This window comes from Canis aureus, chromosome 21 (genome assembly GCF_053574225.1).
Source record: "Canis aureus isolate CA01 chromosome 21, VMU_Caureus_v.1.0, whole genome shotgun sequence".
NCBI lineage: Eukaryota > Metazoa > Chordata > Mammalia > Carnivora > Canidae > Canis > Canis aureus.
Window position 1 is genome coordinate 23167758 of NC_135631.1, and position 21953 is coordinate 23189710.

General features: G+C 38.6%; 1 protein-coding gene and 1 long non-coding RNA gene across 6 annotated transcripts in view; both read left to right on the forward strand.

The window, feature by feature from the left end:
• Nucleotides 1–4000, forward strand: part of PDHX (pyruvate dehydrogenase complex component X) — a 63774-nt gene extending 59774 nt beyond the window's left edge. For all 3 annotated transcript variants that reach the window (XM_077863564.1, XM_077863566.1, XM_077863565.1), the window contains exons 10-11: nucleotides 275–339; nucleotides 2963–4000. In XM_077863564.1, the coding sequence (XP_077719690.1) occupies nucleotides 275–339; nucleotides 2963–3221 (324 nt within the window). In that variant the 3' untranslated portion in view covers nucleotides 3222–4000. The remainder of the gene's footprint in view (nucleotides 1–274; nucleotides 340–2962) is intronic.
• Nucleotides 4001–6683: 2683 nt separating this feature from the next.
• Nucleotides 6684–21953, forward strand: part of LOC144292770 (uncharacterized) — a 45151-nt gene continuing 29881 nt past the window's right edge. The window contains exons 1-3 of one of the 3 annotated variants that reach the window (XR_013360124.1): nucleotides 6684–9675; nucleotides 11430–11459; nucleotides 13297–13366. This is a non-coding gene — a long non-coding RNA (uncharacterized LOC144292770). The other 2 variants (XR_013360122.1, XR_013360123.1) reach the window with 2 other exon arrangements.

Here is a 21953-nt window from a genome sequence, read left to right on the forward strand (position 1 = left end):
TCTATAGAAAACACTGAAATGTTCTACATAGTAATGGCGTACAGGGTAATTCTAACACTTGAAGAATTTTTAAAGGGAAGTAATTTTTGTAGAGCTGTGATTTACATTTTTAGCTTCTTAGACTCTCTGCACTTGTTCATTTTTTAATTGTATTAAAGTCAAGTCAAGGCATATCAGAGATGAAGGCATACCCTATCCAAATATTTTAAGTGACAAAATCAGCCCTGTAACATGATGTTGGTTGTCATGCTGTATTTGTGTTTTTCTTTCCCAGGCTCTATCAAAGAAAGCAAGAGATGGGAAACTGTTACCTGAAGAATACCAAGGAGGATCTTTTAGGTAAAATTTAAACTCTTAATTATCAGTAGCATCAAACAGATAACAGACCTAGAAGTCTGTGTCATCAATCTGTTTAATTCATTTTTTCATTTTTTTGAAACACTTTTTTTAATTGAAGCAACATATCAAGGCTACTAGGAACTCACTAGGGTTAGCTAGTTAATTCTTCAGGTACTCTCAGAATGACATCCAGTTTCTGCAACTTTAAAAAAATATATTTACAAATACAATACATTTATAAACCTCAACGTTTTCTACTTGTGCTCTCTCATTTTAAGGTACTTTGGAGGAAAATAGTGACACTTACGCCCTTTAGTTATTATCAGCTCTTTTTTTAAGTGTCACACACAGTGTGTATACTGAGTATAGCATGAATGTTTCAAAAAGTGGAGAAACCTGTATAACCAACCAAAGCAAGATAATAGACCATTACCAGCATCCCAGAAGCTTCCCTTACCTTGCCAAAGTAACCACTATTCTGAAAATCATCACCATAGACTTGTTTTGCTCCCTGTGGTCTTTATATAAATCAAACATATTCCTTAGTGTCTGACTTCTTTTACTCAACATTAATGTCTGAGATTAACCACATTGCAGTGTGGAGCAGTTATTATTGCAGTATATGGTATTTTATCATATGTTGTATGAGTATGCCACTATCCATTTTACTGTTGGGCATTTGATGTTTACAGTTTGGTGCTATTACAAATAATGGCACTATGAACATTCTTTTATTAGTGTCTTATGGTGAGTATATTTGTTTATTGACCTGAAATGAAATCCCTGAATTAAAAGCCTTAATGGATACTGCCCAACAATTTTCCAAAATGTTTTTCCAAATTTATACTTATAATAACAGTGTATGAGAATTCTCATTGCTTCATAGTCTCACCAACACTTAGTAATGTCAGGTTTTAAATTGTAACAGTTCTTAGAGCATGTTTTTGTACTCTTTGTGGCCGGGGAAATGCAAATTAGTTATGCTGAGTACTATTTTCATTTATAGCCTTTTGGGTACCTGGTAACTTATCAGATAAAGTACCTGTTGATGCCTTTTGTCCATTTTTAAAAATGGAATGTGAGGGTTCTTATTTCCAGATACACAGACCTTTATAGGATACATACTATTTCAAATACATTTTCCCACTCTGTCCCTTGCTCTAGGAACTTTCTTCAAGGTGTTTTTAATGAACACAAATTCTGAATTTTAATGAAATTTTATTCATTAGTATTTTTTTTATAGTTGGTACTATTTGTTTTATGTGTGGAATTATTGCCTATCCCAGAATCATGAAGTTATTTTTCTGTGTTATTTTCTAGAAGCTTTATAACTTTTCACATGTAGATCACAATCTATCTAAAACTGGATTTTGTGTGTGGTGTGAAGATAAAAGGTCATGATTTTTCCCCCCACCCCCCATATGGATATTATGTTGACCCAGCATCACTTCTGGAAAAGCTTATAGCTCCATGGCACTGAAAGTGACTGTGTATGTGTTTGGTCTCTTCTGTATTCTGTCTTTAATCGGCTAGTTTGTCCATCCCTTGCTCAATACCACCAAACTGTAACTTTTGATACCTGGTGAGGAAAATCTTCTAATTTTTTTCACCCTCACAGTTGTCTTTCCTGGCTCTTTATATTTCCAAATAAATTTCAGAATCAACATATCACTTTCTGTATATAGACACATACATAGAAACTTTATTGGAGGTTATTTTTTTAAACATTTTATTTGTTCATTTATTTATTTATTTATGGGGGGAGAGAGTATGAGCACAAGCATGAGTGGGGGGAGGGACAGAAGGAGAGGGAGAGAGAGAATCTTAAGCAGACACCACACTGAACTCCGAGCCTGATGCAGGGCTTGATTCCAGGACCGTGAGATCATGACCTGAGGCAAAAATCAGTCAGATGCTTAACTGACTGAGCCACCCAGGCACCCCAACCTTGCTGGAGTTTTGATTGGGATTACATTAAATCTTTTGATCAGTTTGAGGAGAATTGATATCTTTACAGCATTGAGTATTCTAGGTAGTGAACATGGTATAAACCATTGTTTATTCAGTTCTCTGGTTTCTTTCAGTTCTGTTTTGTAATCTATATAGAGGTCTTATATTTGTTTCATTAGATGTATTTCTTAATATTTGGTTTTTGCTACTGTTGTAAATTTTAAAATTTCATTTTCTAACTACAGCAACGTGTATATAGATATAAAATAGTTTTTTATATTGACCTTTTCATCTAGTGACTTAGCTAAATTCACCTACTAGTTTATCTGTAGAATCTTCGATTTTCTGTGTATACACACTCAATTCATTTGTGAATAATGACTTTTATTTCTTTTTTCCAGTCCTTCTTATATTTTATTATTTCTTTTTCTTGTCCTAACCCACTTCCAAGTACTTCCAGTTCATGCTGAATGAATGTTCATATTAGATACACTATTTATAAGTGTGTTGTTTTTTGATACTGCTGTAAATAGTTATCTTTGTCTTTGGCCTTGGAATAACTTGGTGTAAGATTCTATATCACAGTGTTTTAGTAGAATGAGAACATAGGCTTCTGGGAAAGGGTTCTTTGATTAAGGACATGCCACTTTCAGAGCTTTTTGTTTTCCCCTAGTATTTCCAATTTGGGCATGTTTGGCATCGACGAGTTTACTGCAGTGATCAACCCTCCTCAGGCCTGCATTCTGGCTGTTGGGAGATTCCGACCTGTGCTCAAGCTCGAGCAGGATGAAGAGGGGAATGACAGGCTGCAGCAGCGCCAGCTTATAACAGTCACAATGTCAAGTGACAGTCGAGTGGTGGACGATGAACTGGCTACCAGGTTTCTTGAAAATTTTAAGGCAAACCTGGAGAATCCTATCCGACTGGCCTAGTCCTCCAAAATAAGAAGTTGGCTTTGGCTTAGTTAATTGTATAGCTGTTACCAGAATCTACACTGTAGGAAAACAATTAGGCATATAAGCGTGATGTGGGTGAGTTGTTTATTTATTTAAAAAAGGTGAATGAGTTTGGCCCAGATTGTCTTCATTTTCAGTTTGGGTTTAATGGTGTAGAAATAAATAAACTGTGACTAATAAAAAAGAACATTTGGTTAGTCAGATCCATTTTTAACCTCTGGTGCTGTACTAAAGTGGAATTAAACTTGATGTAAATTAAATGTTTGGCTCATTTGAGCATTTTAGACAATATGAGAATGTATAATAAATTATAAAATCAAAAAATTGTTATAACTAATTATGTTGAAGTTAGAAGTGATCTTCAGAGAGAAGCCCATTAATTTAAGCAGTGGGACCTCACTTTTTATAAGCCCTGCTGTAGATATACTTGAAAAATTTAATATATGTACAGTTTATTCTGGATAATAGTAAGTAAGGATCACATTGTATTAGGGGTTATGGCAACATTATTGAATTTTTTATGTATATAAAGCCATAGGTCTTAGAGTGGTTTCTATCAATCTTATTTTTCACTTCTATGACACTGTGAACTTCTAAAGAAGAATTAAAAAGTCAAAAATAAGAGCAAGAGAGAGACCAAAAAATTTGTTTCAGTAATAAACTATAGTTAAGATATCTAAACTTTCTGAAATAAACTATTCATCTTCGTATTAAGTTGGAATATATTAAAATAAATTATGCTATTTCCTACCAAACATTTTAAATTAGTGTTACTTTCAACACAAAATGTTGGGTTTTTTAGTGCATTTTAATCAAGTTTGTATTGTGCAATAAAATGTGAGAAAAAAATAAAAATTCTACTGTATTTTAAATGTTAGGACACAGAAGTTTAGCAGAACCTTGAAGTAGGTTAGTAATTTGCCTGAAACAGCTTATAAGGAATTCTACAGGAGGAAAGATATGATGATATTAGGAAAACAATGGATATGAAATATAAAACTTTGAAAGAGAGTGGAAGGGAAAGTTTACAAAGTAGGCAAAGGACTCTTCTTTTTATTCTGTCAGTAGTATGAAATTTTCACTAATTATTGTAAAAATTAGAAGGGCTTATTTTTCTCTTTTAACAACTTTGCTACAATTCGCAAGTTAACTGTACTGAAATTGGGTAGTAATTTAATTCACCACTCCCAGAAAGGCTTGTGTTAGTGTCTGCTGCCAGAAATCACAAGAAAAAAGGCCATGTGGTACAAGTTGTATGGTAGACACCACACTACTTAGACTCTGACAAAAGAGCTTCTAAAACAACTAGGGCCCCAATGTATCAATTGTTAAGAATACATGTAACCCAATTACTCAGGGTTAACAAGAGTAGTAGTCTTCCAAAGTAGTCTTCAAAACTTTTGTGATAGTGACAGTTACATTGAAAATTATAACCAAATGCTTTTTTTCAAAATAACTTTTATAAGTTACATTACTTATGGTTTTAACTGAAATTATTTGTTTTTTTCCTAATTTTTAAAAAGGATTTTATTTATTTATTTAGAGAGCGTGAGCAGGAAGGAGGGGCAGAGGGAGAGAGAGAATCTCAACCAGACTCCCAGCTGAGCATGGTGTCCAGTGGCAGGGCTCGATCCCATGACCCCAAGATCATGACCTGAGCTGAAATCAAGAGTCAGACACCTAGCTGACTGAGCCACACCGGCGCCCCAGTATTTTTTCCTAATTTTTGTATCTGAGGAACAGAACATGAGACAGACGTATATAAGCGCTGGTGTGGAGTTCTGTTTCCCATGCACCGTTGTGCATAAGCAGTGGTGCATCCATTTACCTATCAGTAAAATGGATGCTAATGCCTGGTGCAGCCTGCCTTATTAAGTTGTGAACTACACAGGAGGAATGCAGTGTACATTTGAGACATTTTGATTTTTCATAGGTTGACATCTTAGCTTTTGGTACAAATGCTCATTTGCTTGAATATTTATATTGATTATGTAAGGAAATTGCCATAACACTGATTTGAGAAAGAAGAACAGTAAGCTTGGTTTGGGTTACTATGCAGAACAAACTATGCACTACACAGGCAGGCTCCCTTCCCACCCCCATTTTATTCATTTATTTATTTGTATTTATTTATAAATAGTTATATTTTATTGTATGTATATAATAGATATGTCCTTGTACTGATAGTTATCACATTGAGAGAACATAAACATTGAATTTAATATCTGGTCATCTTTTTTCTCATTTAAACAGGGAAAACGTGTAAAATATTGGGAAGACTTCTAAGAAAAGGGTGATAATACATTTCAGTTAACACTTGGGCATGAAAATAAATATCAATGAATATTAGAATTTGTAAGTCAAATGGCCCTGCTTCTCCAATTGCAATTTCTGGTTGACATTAACAAATGTAGTTTTGTTCACTATTCTGTGAATATCAGTATACTGATGTGGAATCAGTATACTGTGCATCAGTATACTGCTCACCCAGCTTTTTTGTTTGAGACATTACTAAGAGATTTATATGGACTGGAACAGATACCTTGGTATATCGTGTCAAATGGAACTTTTATTTTTAGACTTTTTTTCGTTTGTTTTTGCATTTTGGACTTAATTTCACAGTAAATTGTGTAGGCCAGACATCATTTGGGCATTCTGTTAAAAGTAAACCTAGTTTTCTAACCTTTTAATTGAAAGATAGGTGGTGCTGTGAGTTAATGGATTGTAGTTAGAGTGTGAGAGAAGAATTAAAATAGCATTTAAATCTTCGTGTTCAAAGGAAAGGTGTCCTCATTACACACTGCATCACGATGGACTTTGTCTCAGGTGACCTGAAGAAGGAAAAGAAACAAGTATGTTTCAGGTAAGAATTAACCATTAATTTTAATATGACCTTACCAATGGGAAAATTCTGTTGATTTTTGAAGAAGGAAGCAACAGTGCACAATTGCTATAAGCTTAGTCTGGCCACAATGTGCAAGGCAGGTCAAAACAAGGAGAGGACAGCAGTCAGCAGGAAACCATCTGGAAGCTATTGCGTTAATGAGAGCGTGAATTGACTAAATTCTCCACTAAGTCAGGGGGCTTAAAGAAGAGAGAAAATGAAGAATATTGTAATGTTAGTTTGCTGTGGTGTATTATGAATATATGGGGTGGGCATGTGCTGTCAGGTGATGCAGCAAGAATGATGTAATTTCCTGGGCCAAACAGTCCCCCATGGCCCATGTCACCGGTCTCCAAAAGGTTAAGTTTTATGTCCAGCAGATGGTATATCTCCATTTAAACTTTTTATAAGTGTAAAAAGTAGCAGTCTTCCAATAAAATAATTTTAAATTGTTTTGTGGACTTTTATGTTGTGTTTTCTAGCACTTCCATTGGTTTCAGCAGATGAGGACAGGCGCAGGTTTGGAGGAAAGGTGTGGTTTGTCTAGACTTGTAATATTGAATGAAATTATAAGGCATAAAGATGTGTTTTGAAAAATAATGATTAGCCTCTGTTAGTAGCAGTCTTTTATTCTTTGATCATATGAAAAGCTTACTTTCACATTCTATCACTCATCTATATTTTTTGCAACATGTTCAAGCAGCCTTTCCTTCCTTGGGAAGCAGATACTTTTATTTTTTTTTATTTATTTTTTTTATTTTTTAGATACTTTTAAACTTCTAACTTACCTCTACTACGTATGGCATATACAACTAAAGGAAACCTGGACTTTTTTTTAAAGATTTTATTTATTTATTCATGAGAGACACAGAGAGAGAGAGAGGGGGGCAGAGACACAGGCAGAGGGAGAAGCAGGCTCCATGCAGGGAGCCCGATGTGGGACTCGATCCTGGGACTCCAGGATCATGCCCTGGGCCAAAGGGGCAGGCGCTAATCCCCTGAGCCACCCAGGGATCCCCGGAAACCTGGACTTTTATTAAAAGTTGAGAAATTATTCACAAAGTTATTAATTAGTGGTGATTTGCCTTTATTTACACATAATTTATTTTTCTAAAATTCCTTGATTTGTGGAGTTCTTTATTACTAAAGAATTTTTATCACTAAAAAATCAGTCTTTTAAAGATAAGGCTGTTGTGATTAAGTGAAATACTAGTCATAGCACTTATAGAGTATTCTATAAATGTAAGTTGTTAAATGTTTAATGGCATAAATTGCATTTATTCTATATTTCAGTGGCTCATCAACAGTCTGGTAATGAATGACATTTGTCAGGAGAGTATAGGATAGCACTTAATAAATTACTCTCCTCCATAGAACTGCTTTAGTACATGTTTTGTCCCCTGGTTTGCACACTTAGCACCTATAAACCGCTATGCTCTTGGCAAGAATTTTATTTATTTCTGTGCCTCAGTATTCTTACCTATAAAATGAAGAAACAAGAGGGAAAACTAACTACAGTGGTTGCTGATCTTGTTTAACATCTTCTCAATTCTTTAAGGTAGGTGATCTATCCAATTTTGACATCATCATCGCAAGACGAGGTGATGAAACCAACTCAGAGCTTATATCCTTTAGCTAAAGGCACACGGGTGGCGCAAAACACACACACACACACACACACACACACACACACACACAACTCAGGTGCCACAGCTGAGATGAACCCAGGTCCTTGCAGCACCCAAATTCGAGCTTGCCACAGTGCAGTATATAGCTGTGTGAATTGTAGTACTGTTGCCGAGTTAGTTCAGTTTTCACATGTTAACACGTCTTCCACTTGGAATAACTGAAGGTCCCATTCCTCAGTCCTGACACTGACGTGTTTGCTATGTGACCACTCTTAAATCAGCTCCTAGTTTTTCTGTAGTAGTTCACTTTGTATGTTTCTGGTAATTGTTGCAGAAAGTGCTGAGGTATTCTTGTTTTTATATGGACAACTCCTGTTCACCTGAGGTGCTGAACTTCAGTATTAAAACTTCTCCCTCTGAACGGAAGGCTTAGAACAATACAGACTTAAACTTGGGGCTGAGTTCCTCTGAGGATAAAAACATGATCTAGAGAACATTTCACTTTTAATAAATACCTTAGAATCTGGTCCCAAGTTCAGAAGCAAAAGTAGTTCTCCCATTTTTCATGTGGAGGCCCCAGACTTCTGTGATGACAACCATATCAGTCAGGATCCAGTCTTGTATATTGACCTGATTAGTCGGAAATACTGGTTGCAATTCACTGTCCGGCAGAGTCCATCGGGCTGTCAAGGCCAGATAGGCCCACATTCACCAGGGAAATAGGAAGCAGCCCTACAGGGCACAGGTGAGGCTCAGCCAGTGGACTGTTACACCACGGGGGTCAGGGTGCCATGGTGGGTGGGAGGCTTGGAGCGCATGGTATCTGAATATTGAGAGGACCATGGGAACATGGTGTTGGCAGGGCCATTCTGGACAAATGACAGGGGCAAAGACACCTGCTTGTACCCTCGTGTGTCTTCTGAGTAAGCCTAACATCGTTCTTACAGTTAAAGGGGAAATGCTTAAAATAATTGCATTCATTATTTTAGAGTAGGCATTGAAGGGTAAATTTGAAGCTGGGAGACAATGAACTAGTAACTGACAAGCCCAACCAGGAAGGGGGGTGGGGAATAAAATGTGATGTCATTATTTTGGTGGTGGAATAACGCCAAATAATAAGACAGCTCAAGCATAGCAGTCTCTGTTAGACCTGCTTTGTGGGCAGAAATCTGTGTAAGCTAGAGGTAATATTGAAAATATTTCATTTCAAATAAGTTCCCCTATTTCCTAGAGACCGTTAACTAAAGTGTGAAGCAAAAGTAAAATGTGAAATTGAATATTCATTCAGTAGTGGTGAGCATCTCCTGTGCATCAGCACTTAGGATTTACAGCTAAATCGCCCTCAATCAACTTAAACTCCTATAAGCAATAGGCAACTCGGTCACTTCCATTTTCAAAGTATATGCATAGGGCCTGGGTTGAGAGGTAGACTTTGTTCAGGAGATAACATTTGAAGCAGGTTTTAAGTGCTTTTAGCCCACCTCTCCTTTTGTTTTCTGACTTCTCAAAATTCAGTAGCCAAATATTTGGCACCTTTTACATACCTAATGTATAAGTGTCAGCAGTCCATCCTGCATGACCTTGACCCAGTACCTATACACATCCTTCCAGTAACTTTAACTCCAACAGAACTTAGAAACTTAGTTGGAAGGAGAGCTACTCCTTGGGCAGTTGTGTGGGCAGAGAAAACTTTACATCCCTTTACCTGCAAGAAAATGTTCTTGCCAAGGTCTTCATGCCTAAAGAAGGTTAAGTGAGTTTAGGAATAAGCACTCATGCCTGGTTTAATTGAAATATATTTTAATATTACCTCTTTCCCTACCTCTTCTCCAGCCTCTGCTTTTTTGAAGGTATCTTGTGCATGCAAATGCCTTCTGATAATGGAGTAAGTCATCGGCCAGGACACACACCTCTTTAGGTACCTTCAAGCTCATTGTTTCACATCTCAAGGGCCATCTGTTAAATTTATTTTCAGAGAATCCTGATCACCTTTGCCGTCTCTAGCTAACTGAGCAAAATGATAGTAACAAGTGAAAATCAAGTTTTATGAATGATAATTCAGTATCTTTAATGCTAAGTATCAAATTAGTAGGTTCTGAGGCAAACTTCCATTTGCCCATGAGCCCTATGCAGCCCCCCTCTGCTTCCTCTGCAGTTAACTTGATTTCATTACTTAATACATTATGCAATCCGTGGGCATTTCATTTTGACACCAAGTCATCTATTAATTACTGGTAAAGTAATAAGAATGCATTTTATCTCAACCTGTTAATTAAATGCTAATCAGAACTGAGTTTCCAGGTATTCTCATACTTTAATGCTTTGATACAACTTCAGAAAAGTGAAAATATATGCTAAGTTTTATAGATATATCTGTTCCTGAAAGCAGATTCAAACTCTCCTTTTAAAATTTCAATTTGGAGGGATCCCTGGGTGGCGCGGCGGTTTAGCGCCTGCCTTTGGCCCAGGGCGCGATCCTGGAGACCCGGGATCGAATGTCACGTTGGGCTCCCGGTGCATGGAGCCTGCTTCTCCCTCTGCCTGTGTCTCTGCCTCTCTCTCTCTCTCTGTGTGACTATCATAAATAAATTAAAAAAAATTTTTTTTTTAATTTTCAATTTTGAAAAAAAAATAAAAAAATAAAAAATAAAATTTCAATTTTGGCCGCTTTTCAGAAGCCATCATTCCTTTATGCTGAGAATATATGAGCCTGTGAATTTGGCAAAATGAAAACTCAGTATTCATTGGGGGATTGGGCATTGGTATGTGTGCTTCCTCGTTTCCTAAAGGAATCCTCATAACTTTGGGAAGTATTAGAAGGAATAGCTTCCTAAAGTGTTTTAAAAGTGGAAAACTGATAAAATAAATAAACACATATTAATAAAAACCGAAGTATTCTTTTACTTGGGAAATCCTGTTCAGGACATATGTTTTCCAGGCAGATATTTTGATATAGTTTTTCTAGTTATTGGTTTTCATTAAGTAGATGCAGACCTTTTCTCTTCTTCCAACCACACATGCTGAGCGCGAAAATATAATAATATGATTCAAATGGCTAACTTATTATGTTCCACACATTCTTCTGAATGCTTTATAAAGTATTATTAACTCATTAAATCCTCACAATTGCCTGAGATAGGAATCAGAACTATCAGTACTTCACAGAGGACATGTTAGGTAGCTTGTCTGAGATCAGACACCAAGTGGTGATGACAGGAGTCAAGGCAGGCATTCTGGCCCCAGACCCTTGCAAAAGAATTATTTTGTTAAAGATGCCAGTCTCAGGAAATTCTGGAGCTAAGCACATGACAAAGACACGAGTTGAGGAAATGCCTCTCTGTGAACTCAGCATCTCCTATAGGAATATCATAGAAATGAGTCTGGCTAAAGCCAAAGTAATCTGACATTTAGTGTCCTCTAGATTTTTGTATTAACGAGTGATGTGTTCCTTTAATCTGATTCGTGAAGTGATGGTAGCTCATGTGGATGAGTAATCAAATAGGACAACACCTACACATTCTTATATACAGGGCAAGTTTTTGGGTGATGACCAGAGTTGTTTAGTTTTTCTATGAGATAACAAGTCATGGATAAAGAAATATCTAATCATTAAAAAAAAAACAAACATAGTAAGTGTCTTTGTACTTAAAAGTACATGTTCTTTCTATGCAGATACCAGATAAGATACCAGACAGATACCAGGTAAGTAGAAACATATCTTGATTTTTCCTGGATTGTTTTGCAAGTATCTTGGATATGTTTTTGTTTGAAGTATTATCACAGCACCCCTCTCATCCTTATTATCACCTTCAAGGCTATTAATTCAAAATACGTCACACAAGGCTCTTATCTGGTAGGATTCCTGGCGGATTGGATTTCTCACATCTTCCTTCCTTCCAATCCCTGAATGTGTGGTCTGACCTTCATCAAAAACATTCCTTTTTGAAGGGCCTGGGGAATCTTGTTGGAGCAGTTCTGTGACTAGGTTTCAAGAACATACTAATGAAGTAAAAATGTTAACATTCGTCAGGATTAACATAACATCATGCTATCTAGAGGATGAGGTCTGAGACCAGTCTCCCTTTCTCGTGGATAGATATGTGAACATTTTATGCTGGTAGCAGAGTCTTCTACTTGAAGGTCAGAGGGGTCTCTTCGTGCATTCATGTCTACAATACTGTACATAAGACATTCAAAAGCAACTTACTGAAAACTTCTTTATCTGCATCGTGTTTCTTTCATAAATGAAAAATTACACTCTCTAAATGAAGGATGACTCTTTTACCAGAGGTTTCTAGCTCATTGTACCTAGACAATAGCAACAGGCATTTAGTGGGCTTTTGCTGCTTTGGTTTTTAAGAGCAAGATCATTAGGGAGAAGGTGAGGTGGGACGGGTAAGACTAACAAATGGAAAAATAGTTTTGGAATTAAGTAGACACTTAGACAAGGGCCAAGATTAATATGGGCAGTCAAGAATCTGATTTGATTAGAGATAGGACAGGCCTTTTTTTTTTTTTTTTTTTTAAGAAAGCTTTTTTATTTCAGGTTTTTATTTAAATTCTAGTTTAAAGAAAACCTGAAAATTTAATTGCAATCGATTTTTCCAACACTAAAGGAAACTCCTTAGTGATTAGTGTTGGCTATTGGCATTGATCTAAAGTTACCAAACAACAAAACTACCAAATAACAGAATTCTTAATTTTTTTTTTTTTTTTTTTGAGAGAGAGTGCACGAAGGTGGGGGGAAGAGGAGAGGGAGAGAGAGAATCTCAGTAGACTCCACACCCACACAGAGCGCAACTCAGACTCTGACACAGGGCTGGATCCCATGACCCTGAGATCATGACCTGAGCCAAAATCAAGAATCAGATGCTCAACTGACTTGAGTCACCCAGGTGCCCCCAAAGTAACAGAATTTTTAAGACTTCTGTACATCTTGGCTTGGTAACTGTTCTGTTTCACCTTTAGAAAGACATTTTTAAATCACAAGCAATGACAATTTTAATATGTAAGGAGCCATGGCACGCATGTGTAAATGATGAAAAGTAGAAATCTGGTTGATGAAAAGTGGAATTCCTCACTGATCCTTTTGTTATGTACCCCAAACATATACCACAGTTGACAGTAAGAGTCAAATTCCTCTTGTTCGCTACCTACTTGGATGCCTTCATATTCACCTCTCCTCTGCTCCCAAGGAACTATCTGATGTAGCTTCAAGGGGGATGATATGTATTAGACTATGATGCCAAAACTGCCATCTGTTAGGGTTCTTCTTGTGTTCCACGTGGCAGGTGTGGTCAGATCAGCCCAAAGCTGTCCCTACTTGGAAAGCAGCCTTCTTTGGAAGAGTTGGATTAAGTAGATTAAATTATGTTTTGAATCTTTAGGAAAATCTCTTTTCCTTTTGATTTGTATTCCTGTACAGTTCTTGGTGTTTTTCTTGACGGGAGAATGGTAAACTAAACGGCTAAGATAAGGGTGTGGACCTATAGGATAGAAGCCAAGGAAGCTGTTCAACCTGTTTTTGTTCTTGGCTTAGGCAGTGGTGTGTTGTAAATGTTTAACAACTGGCTCTCTGGGGGAGAATGTATATTTACATATAATCAAATGTAAGTATTATAAATTTTACTGAGATACAAATACTAAAATATACAATTAAATTGAATAGAATATATATACTATGAATTATAATGTATAAATACATTAATAATATGCAATAAAATATGCAATTCATAAATAATAATAGAACATACAGTCCTCTTTATTGTAAATTTTATATAGCTCATTGGTTCTCACAGACTGCAATCGTTGGTTTTTATGGAACTCTTTTATCCATAGCCAAACTGTAATTGCAGTTGATGAATAAGTATGATTTCCAGCAGGAATGTTGCTTGATTTTACTTTATATGAAAGACTAAGATGAAAGTTAAAACAACAAAGGGATATGTTGGAATTTCACTTGTTTGTCAGTGCAAGAGAGAGCCACTTCTTTACTGAAATTGGGCCATTTTCAGATACTGGAAGAGTATTTCCTGAAGTTTTGTGCTATTCGCAAACTGCCAGCTATAGATGTGACCTTTGCTTTTTAAAGAATTATTTCTTTATTTTAGAGAGAGTGAGCGAGCACTAGTGGGAGGGGCAGAGGAAGAGAGAATCTGAAGCAGACTCCTGACTGACTGAGCCCGGGAGCCAGACACAGGTCTCCATATCACGTCCTGAACCGAAACCAAGAGTCAGTCTACTCAACTGACTGTGCCACCCTGAACCCCTACGTGTGACATATTTTTAAGTTCAGTCTACATTATTTACATTTTCCTGTCACTTTCTTAAGCCTGGAGATAGTCAACAATAAATCAAGCCCTGATTTTTAGCTTTTGCCTATTGTATAAATGCTCTGCCCTCAAGCTACCAATGTGATGTCATTGAACGCAGAGTTGGGAAGAGGCACGCAGCCGTACACCATTATATAGCATTGGTACAGATGCCCACCATTGGTACAGATACAATAGATGTGAAAAACCTCAAGAACATAGATACACCATTGGTGTATCTATGTAAGAACATAGATAATAGTAAATGAGTAGGAGGTGATGAACTGTGGGTATTGCTTTTGGTTTTGATAATTATTAAATAATAAGCTTGTATGATTTAGCTTTTAATAAGGCCTTGCAAAATTCTTGAAACAGTCTGCTGCTTTTGACAGTCAGCTCTCCCAAGCTGGTATAAGGCAGCTTCCAGACATCGCTGGCTTTCCACTCTCCAACTCCAACCCATACTTCCTTAATGCCCATGGTAGTGGGAACAGGAGAGACAGGGTAGTGGGGACCGTGGCCAATATGCCTTTTAAAATACAGAATCCAGGGCCCTATGCCTGGAGATTGGTCTGAGGCAAGACTTGAAACTACAAAACCCAGACCTCCATAGGTGATTAAGATGATTCAGGAGAATTAGGAACTAATCCTTTAGTGAGAGTGCTGACATTCCAAGCCAGCTCCCCAGGGTTTGATGCAGGAGTCCCACTAACAAGATGTCTTTGTTGCCTGGCCTTCTCTGCTCATATACAATGTCCGTTTGGAATGCCATGGGGCAGAGATTAGAGTGGGGGCTTCAGGTAGGGGAAGTGTTCACGTGTTTGAGATCCTGAAACTCCCAGGGTATCATGGCTAGTACCACTACTTACCCTACGGAAGTTGAAACCAAACCAATTTTTCAGTTCCTAACTAGAAATTCGACTGTAGAGACCACCAAAAAAAGCGGAACTGGGTACGAAAGGTTGTGGGCTGGTTAGTCAGAACCATGAAATCTTTTGCTGGGGTCGGCTACTGACTCATGGGGAAGTTTTCTGTTTCAGTAGTCTATATTGCAAATATCTTTGTTTAGTAAAGCTTAACAGCCAAGCATGATTGGCTCTTATGTGGGTGTGAAGTCAGCTCAATCAAGGAAAAAGAATGGTGGCCTCCATCAGTTTTTGTAATTAGTCCATGAAAACCTGAAATTAGAACACATGAAGTAGAGATGGATATTTTTCTAAAGGGCTTCTTGTTTTTTGAAAAGATCCACAGAAAGATCCCTAGAAAATACCCTTCCAATAGTTTTAAATGGTGCTTACAAAACCCTTGTTCGTGCATGTTTTGTAGAAATACACCTATTGCATTACACGTAGGAACCTTACCTTTACCATACAGTTTCCAGAACCTGTCTCTGTATAGCTGTGAAATAGGAAATGTGGCCCAAATAAGAGGAACTAGGGGTTACATCTGAGCAGAAAGGGTATGTTTGAGGACAGTAACAACATGAAAGACTTTTCTTCTTTGCTATGCTGAGAGTCACTGAGCCAGCAATTTTGAAATCACTTTTGTCGCTGTAACACATCCTGGCCAATGAACTTACTGATGAAAATTGAGGAACCTCAGCTCGGGTGAAAGTTTTAAACTTTTAAATTTATTATGAGAAATCTCTCATAAAATGTGTATGTGAGAGGAAAAAAACATGGCTTCCTGTGGAGCAGGGAGCCAGTATTCATGAAACCAGATAAACTAATTTCCACACGCTTGTAACATTTCTGGTGTGTATGTTAATTAGCCGTACCCAAAATTTCTCAAGGAAAATATATAAAGTCAGTGTCCAGAGAAAAACATGAAAGGGATTTTTCAGGGATCATTAGGTATCAAATTGTTCTCCCGAGCAGTTTCCGAGCCTTTTGGTGAGTCTGAAGTGCATTAGTGCACAGGCTATGCTACAGATAGGAGCAATAATAGGAGGTGATTAGGACAGGACTTGAGACCTTTTTTTTTTTTTTTCTTTAAAGTAATGACATTTCCATTTGCAAGCTTCCTTAAGCTCTGTGACTGCATGATTTCCAAGGCAGAATGTTTAACTTGATGTGACAGGCAGACTGCTATGGGCCTGGAGAACAGAGATTGGAAAAAGAAGCAAGCAAACCCATGTGATTTGTTTTATTTGCTACTGCTTCATCTTTGCACTAAGACAGTTTATCTCAGTGTACCTTACCTTCTCCTATGTGGAAATGCGTAATAGAACGTGCAGCAGTGCTCTCATGGAAGAGAACCAATGGATCTTCTCCTCTCGCTTTTCCCCACGTTTCCCACCTCCTTTCCTGCCTCCCGGTTTTTGAGATGCACATGTGGGGCATGCTGACTGCCTCTGCACACACATTCTCTTCCCGTCTCCAAGTGCCATTTACACTGCTCTCCACCATCTGGATTCCTTATTTTGTGACCTTATGCAAAGAGGTCGTGTTCCAGGAAGGCGGCTGCCCGGATGATCACTGTACAGAGCAGAGTACAGAACAAGCACAGCAGTCTGAGAGTTTGAAGAAGGTCATTGCGGTAAATCTCCCGGAGAGGCAGACTGGCACCACGAACTGGCGTGGAGCCCGGACTAGTCTCCACATGCTCTGTAATGCCATCCCAAGGGCCAAAAATCAATGTCAGATGAAGCAAATGGGGACACAGAATCTTACTGACTTTTGCGAACTTCCCAGAGTTTTCTTTCTTTCATACACGATACCATTTCTATATTACAGTTCTGCTGTCTCTTCCCTTTATTGGTTCATCTCTTTTTTTAAGATAAAGGTCAAATTTCTTAGCCCAAGGGATGAAGCCCTTCATGATCTGGCCATGATTCTCCAGCCACTCTCTTAATTATGTTCCACTGCCCACCTCAGTGCCCGGGCACTTGACGAGATGAGCACTGGGTGTTATTCTATATGCTGGCAAATTGAACACCAATAAAAAATAAATTTATAAAAAAAAATTATGTTCCACTGCTGCACCCGCATCAGCCTACCTGTTTGGACTCTTCCAAAGTGACTGCTACTCATCCTTTAACATTCAGGTCAAGCATCGTTTCTAGGCCTTTGGATGGATTTTCTGGGATCTGCACATCAATGCCTTGCAGACCTTGGAGCACATACTGCTTTTCTAATCATGATCTGATCTTGTTCACCATATTGTGAGCTTCCTGAGAGTGGACCACTTTTATTCATCTCTGTATCCCCAGCAAAGTGCCTGACACAAAGAGCTTCCTGAAAGTGGACCATGTTTCTTCATCTCTGTATCCCCAGCAAAGTGCCTGGTTGCTTGTGTTCCCTCATTCGTAATTCTTCAATTAATGTTGGAATGAACAAACGATCTGTTGCATTACTTAGAAATTAAAACTAATGAAGAAAAGGGAGGGAAAGTAAGAGACTGCTTTTGAGTTCTGTTCTAAGAAATTCAGAATTTTAGCACTGTTCAGTGACCCATGGAAAAGAGGCAAGGAAATACTGTCCCTTTGCCTGTACTTGATGAATGCCACAAATCTGACAACTGACTCAGATAGTCCTAGGAATATAAAGCCTTGAGAAAAGACAAGCTTACTATTCATAAAGAGCTTGAAATAAAAATTATCATGAAACACTGAGGGAGAGCTGCCTTCAGTAAGAAATAATGCCCTAAGAATGCATCAAGATTCAGAACAAATAACTCTAGATAAAGAAGAGATTGTATCTAAAGGAACATGTTTTGTTAGCTGAAAAGTTAGGAAGGATGATTCATAGATCTGGGCTACAAAGTACGGTAGGTAAATCAGTGACATGGTGGCAAAGAATCTATATAGCTTCTTATAATGGTGTCCTTTTAGCTCTAGGGAGAGAAAGGTATTTCACTCAGTATGATAGCATGTATGCCGCATAGCTGGTGGGTAGATAAGGTCAAAGAAAGTATCAATATATAGAATTCTTACCCAGTTGGCCATAGGCCTGTCAGTGACCATGAGTGGTCTGAAGCTGTATCAAGCAGCACTGTTGAGTTGGTTTCTCCCCAATAGTGGTGTTAACTTGTGGATGTGCTAGATTGCACAAGGACGATTGCAACCTGATTTATACTAGTTCCCAGCTCAGCCCCACCCTGCTCCGAAAGGATTTAAGATGGAAAAAACCCGAAGGGCACAAGACTGAACACCATTCAACACTCAACATTCAGTAATGTTTCAATAAGCATTGAAGAGAGGCCCAGTTCAAAACCTCAGGCCCTACTGGCAATGCGTTTAGACTCAAAATAGCCTTACAAATTTTCATTACTACCTTCCTGGAGTGAACTGGCAAGAACTTTGCTGGTAGAGAGAGTCTTGTTGAGTTTGGGGTTCTTAATGAACCTATTTAAAGATGAGTGAGCATGTCATCTTTCCTGTGCAAAGATCTCTGTGGGCTAGGGTTGGCTTCAGTGAAAGGCACTTGCTTTTGAGGAGCACACCTAGGACATCAGAATAGGGCAGTCAGGACCTCAAGAGTGGCTGTGTTTTTAAGACCCTGGCAGACCCAGCTTATTTCCCTAAACTAGTCTTGGGGGTGGGTCTCTTTGCCTGGTCACTTGTGTTCCTCACCCGAGATTGTTTGAGTATTTTCTACCTCAAATAGCATCAATTCACTGACAGGTCAGTAGGTGGCAAAGAAATCCCAAACTGGTCATTTTCATCTTTGTGATTCTAGATTTTTGCTGCCAGAATCATCCTAATTTACACCACTGCCATGAAGTACCTGTGTTTGTCTATGGTAACATGTGCCCTAAATAGTGCAGGAGAATCCAGCAGGTGGTGGAGAGGGCACTGGCTAGCTTTAGTCTTGGCTCCCTTGTAACTGCTACTGGCCGGCGGATAACTTGTGATTGATTCTCATCCTGTATCTGCTGTGGTTCCTAGTGTAGCTTAGAGCTGGGGTTCATACCCCATTGTGACTTCATGACCCAGTTTAAGCTGCTCGACCTCTATGCCTTTTTCCTCACCCAACAAATAGGAGTCATAATTATTATAATACTCATGGGATCATAGAATTCAATGACTTCATACATGGAAAGTGTGTGTTATGTACTATTATTTTTACGCCCTTTGGGGGTGCGCAAGTTCTCTGATCTTCAACCTCACAGTTACAAAGCATAGAACATACAGCTGAAAGAAATATGACTGATATCGACTAGCCAGCTTCTCATTTGTAAAGAGGAGAAAACGAAAATCCAGAGAAAAGACAGATCTTTCTCCAAAATCAAATGACTATTAGGGAAAGAGAACTAACTATTCACAGGTCCTGGGCAATGCAAGGAACAGATTTCCATGGAGCAAATTGGCCTTCTCCTCCATGAACTAGTCTTACCTACTTATAAACCTACTGAATGGCCATAATGTGGAGGACTTTATAGTTTAGGAATATAATGCCAAACCGAAGTGTGTGAGCTCAGGAGATACAAAGATTTTAGGGGGCAACATTACAAATAGCAAGTGGCCAGAGCTCCCATACTTTGAAGGCCATGGAACTTTACTTTGGAGGCAACTGATGGCTAACTAGTGAGCAAGGGAGGCTGCCTAGAAGGAGCTAGAAGTGGATCTGCCAGCAAGGACAATAAATAAATAAATAAATAAATAAATAAATAAATAATAAATAAATAATAAATAATAAATAAATAAATAAACAAACAAACCAACCAACCAACCAACCTGTGGTTCATACATATATAAAGTGTGACGGCACAGTAGTGAAACTGGCTTCACCAGCCAGGCAGTGAAATGGGCACCTTTATTTTATGATCCTGTCTTACATATTGTCTACACAAAATCCCCCCAGCCCACCCCAAGATCATGACCATCTTTGTCAACCAAAATAGGCATTCTCACCCCTCTTTACTGCCTCTTCTTCCTTCCCCCATCTGTGGCTCCTTGATGATGCTCAGAGTTCATTTCCATGTAATCAAACCTGGATACAAAGATCGAGATGGGGCAGAGTGTGCTAGCCATGGCAGGAGGAGAAGCATTTAAAAAATCACCCTTAGAATAAAAGCAGTCCATAGGCCCGAGTGGTAAGTGGAGCAAGGGTGAAACTACTGCTTTCACCATTCTAATCTGTGCCAGCTTTTGTGAGGAACTGTCAACTTTGGTGGTTGGATGGTCTTCTAGAGCCAGGGACACAGGAGTACCCCCAGGACCCGAGAGGACCTCTCCAAATCTGCAGAGTACATCATTCCTTTATTTCTACTGCTTCAAGATAGTCTCCTCATGGCCCTGAAGGTTGAGGATACCCCTTACTGTTTCTCAAGTTCCCAGGAACTGGCAATTGCCAAATTTTGTCAGTTAATTTACTTAATTTATTCTTTATGCTCCACTGAGCCCCAGCACGTTGGGAAGTAAATGGTGTTTTCTTCTAGAATTGAGTCTGCTGACATTTCGAAATAGCCTAGGGCACCCCTCGTGTTGATGATCAGGGTCCTCTCCCTCTGAGGTTGGGACAACTTCTGGTTGACCTGCCTCCCCCTTTCTTCCAAACTACAGCTTCCTTGCCTCTGAAGATGAGGCTGGGTAAGGAAATGAATAGCCTGAAAAAAACATAGCAGGATGTGAGTAAATTAAAGAACTGGGTTTTTTCCCTTGGGTTTTTAGGCAGAGGGGAACCTACTATAAAAACTTAAATAAAAAGTACCAACATGAATGAATGTAGGGGCAAGCCCAACACTGAGGTACCATTTTTGCTCTAAGTGGATTATCCACTGAGGGAATTTCCTCCCTTAAAAAAAGAAAAAAAGGAGGGGATTAGAAACTACTGCTTTCACCATTCTAATCTGTGCCTAATTTCCTACTTTTCTAAGATAGGGCTGTGGGGGCTAATCAAGGAGAATACTATCACTGTGTTGAGTGGTTGAGGATGCTGATGACTTGACACTTGGAGCCTTTATTTGAAAAGGCAAGCACACAGCTGCAGTTGACCTGGGCCAGGCTCGTTGGGTGCGAGGCAGAGGGGACCCAGAAGGATGAGGTTGCAGTGCAGAACCTGACCCAACTCAGGTTCCTGGTTACTTTGAATTAGGTGGCCTGGAAAGCCCCAGAGATTTCACTATCTGATTTCTGGGAGTCAAATGAAAGAGAAGCTTAGCGACAGAATCCCCAAAGAAAATATAAAAGATAGTACCTTCCAGGAGTAGCTTAGTCTCTGGACTGAGCACATGCAGCCAATGCCATTACGTATCATGCCGCTTGGTTTGGGGAAGGGCATGGCAGGCAGTGTGACTTTTACTTTCCCTCTGAGGTTTGCCTGTCTGACACAGATGTTGCTTCTTTTACTGTTGTTGTTTTGAAACACAATTGTCTTTTATTTTGCTCTTGCCATGGAAACCAATAAACAAAGGGAAGTGTGATTTCTTAATGGTCTCCATCTTCAGATACATTTCTCTGCCTGATTACCTGAGAGAAAAGATAGCTATTTGGGATAAAGAAAAGGGGGAGAGAAGGTGAGTTTTGGAAGCACTGGTCAATAAAAGTCTGGGCTTCATGTCTGGAAAACGATGTAGTCTTATGTTGCTTTCTGACATTTGGTGTGCTTTTGTTTGCAAAAGATAGTGTGTATGTTATACTTTTTTTTTTTTTTTTTTTTTTTTTTTAGAAAATTGAGTTAAATCCAGTTGTTTTTTTGTGTTTTGGCTATCCTTCGTGTAGCTTTCTTTAGGGGAATCGTGCACAATTACTTTGACATGGTGTCACGCAGACTCATTCCAATGGAATCTGGTTAGACGGTCCTAATGCTTTTGCTCCAGCTGTGGACATGTGTTTTGATTTACATTGTGCTTGGATGGACCCTGAGCATGCTTCGTTCCTGTGAAAGACGTAATTTGCAACAGAAGATTTGGAATAGCATCATCTTGCTTGCAAAGTCATTTA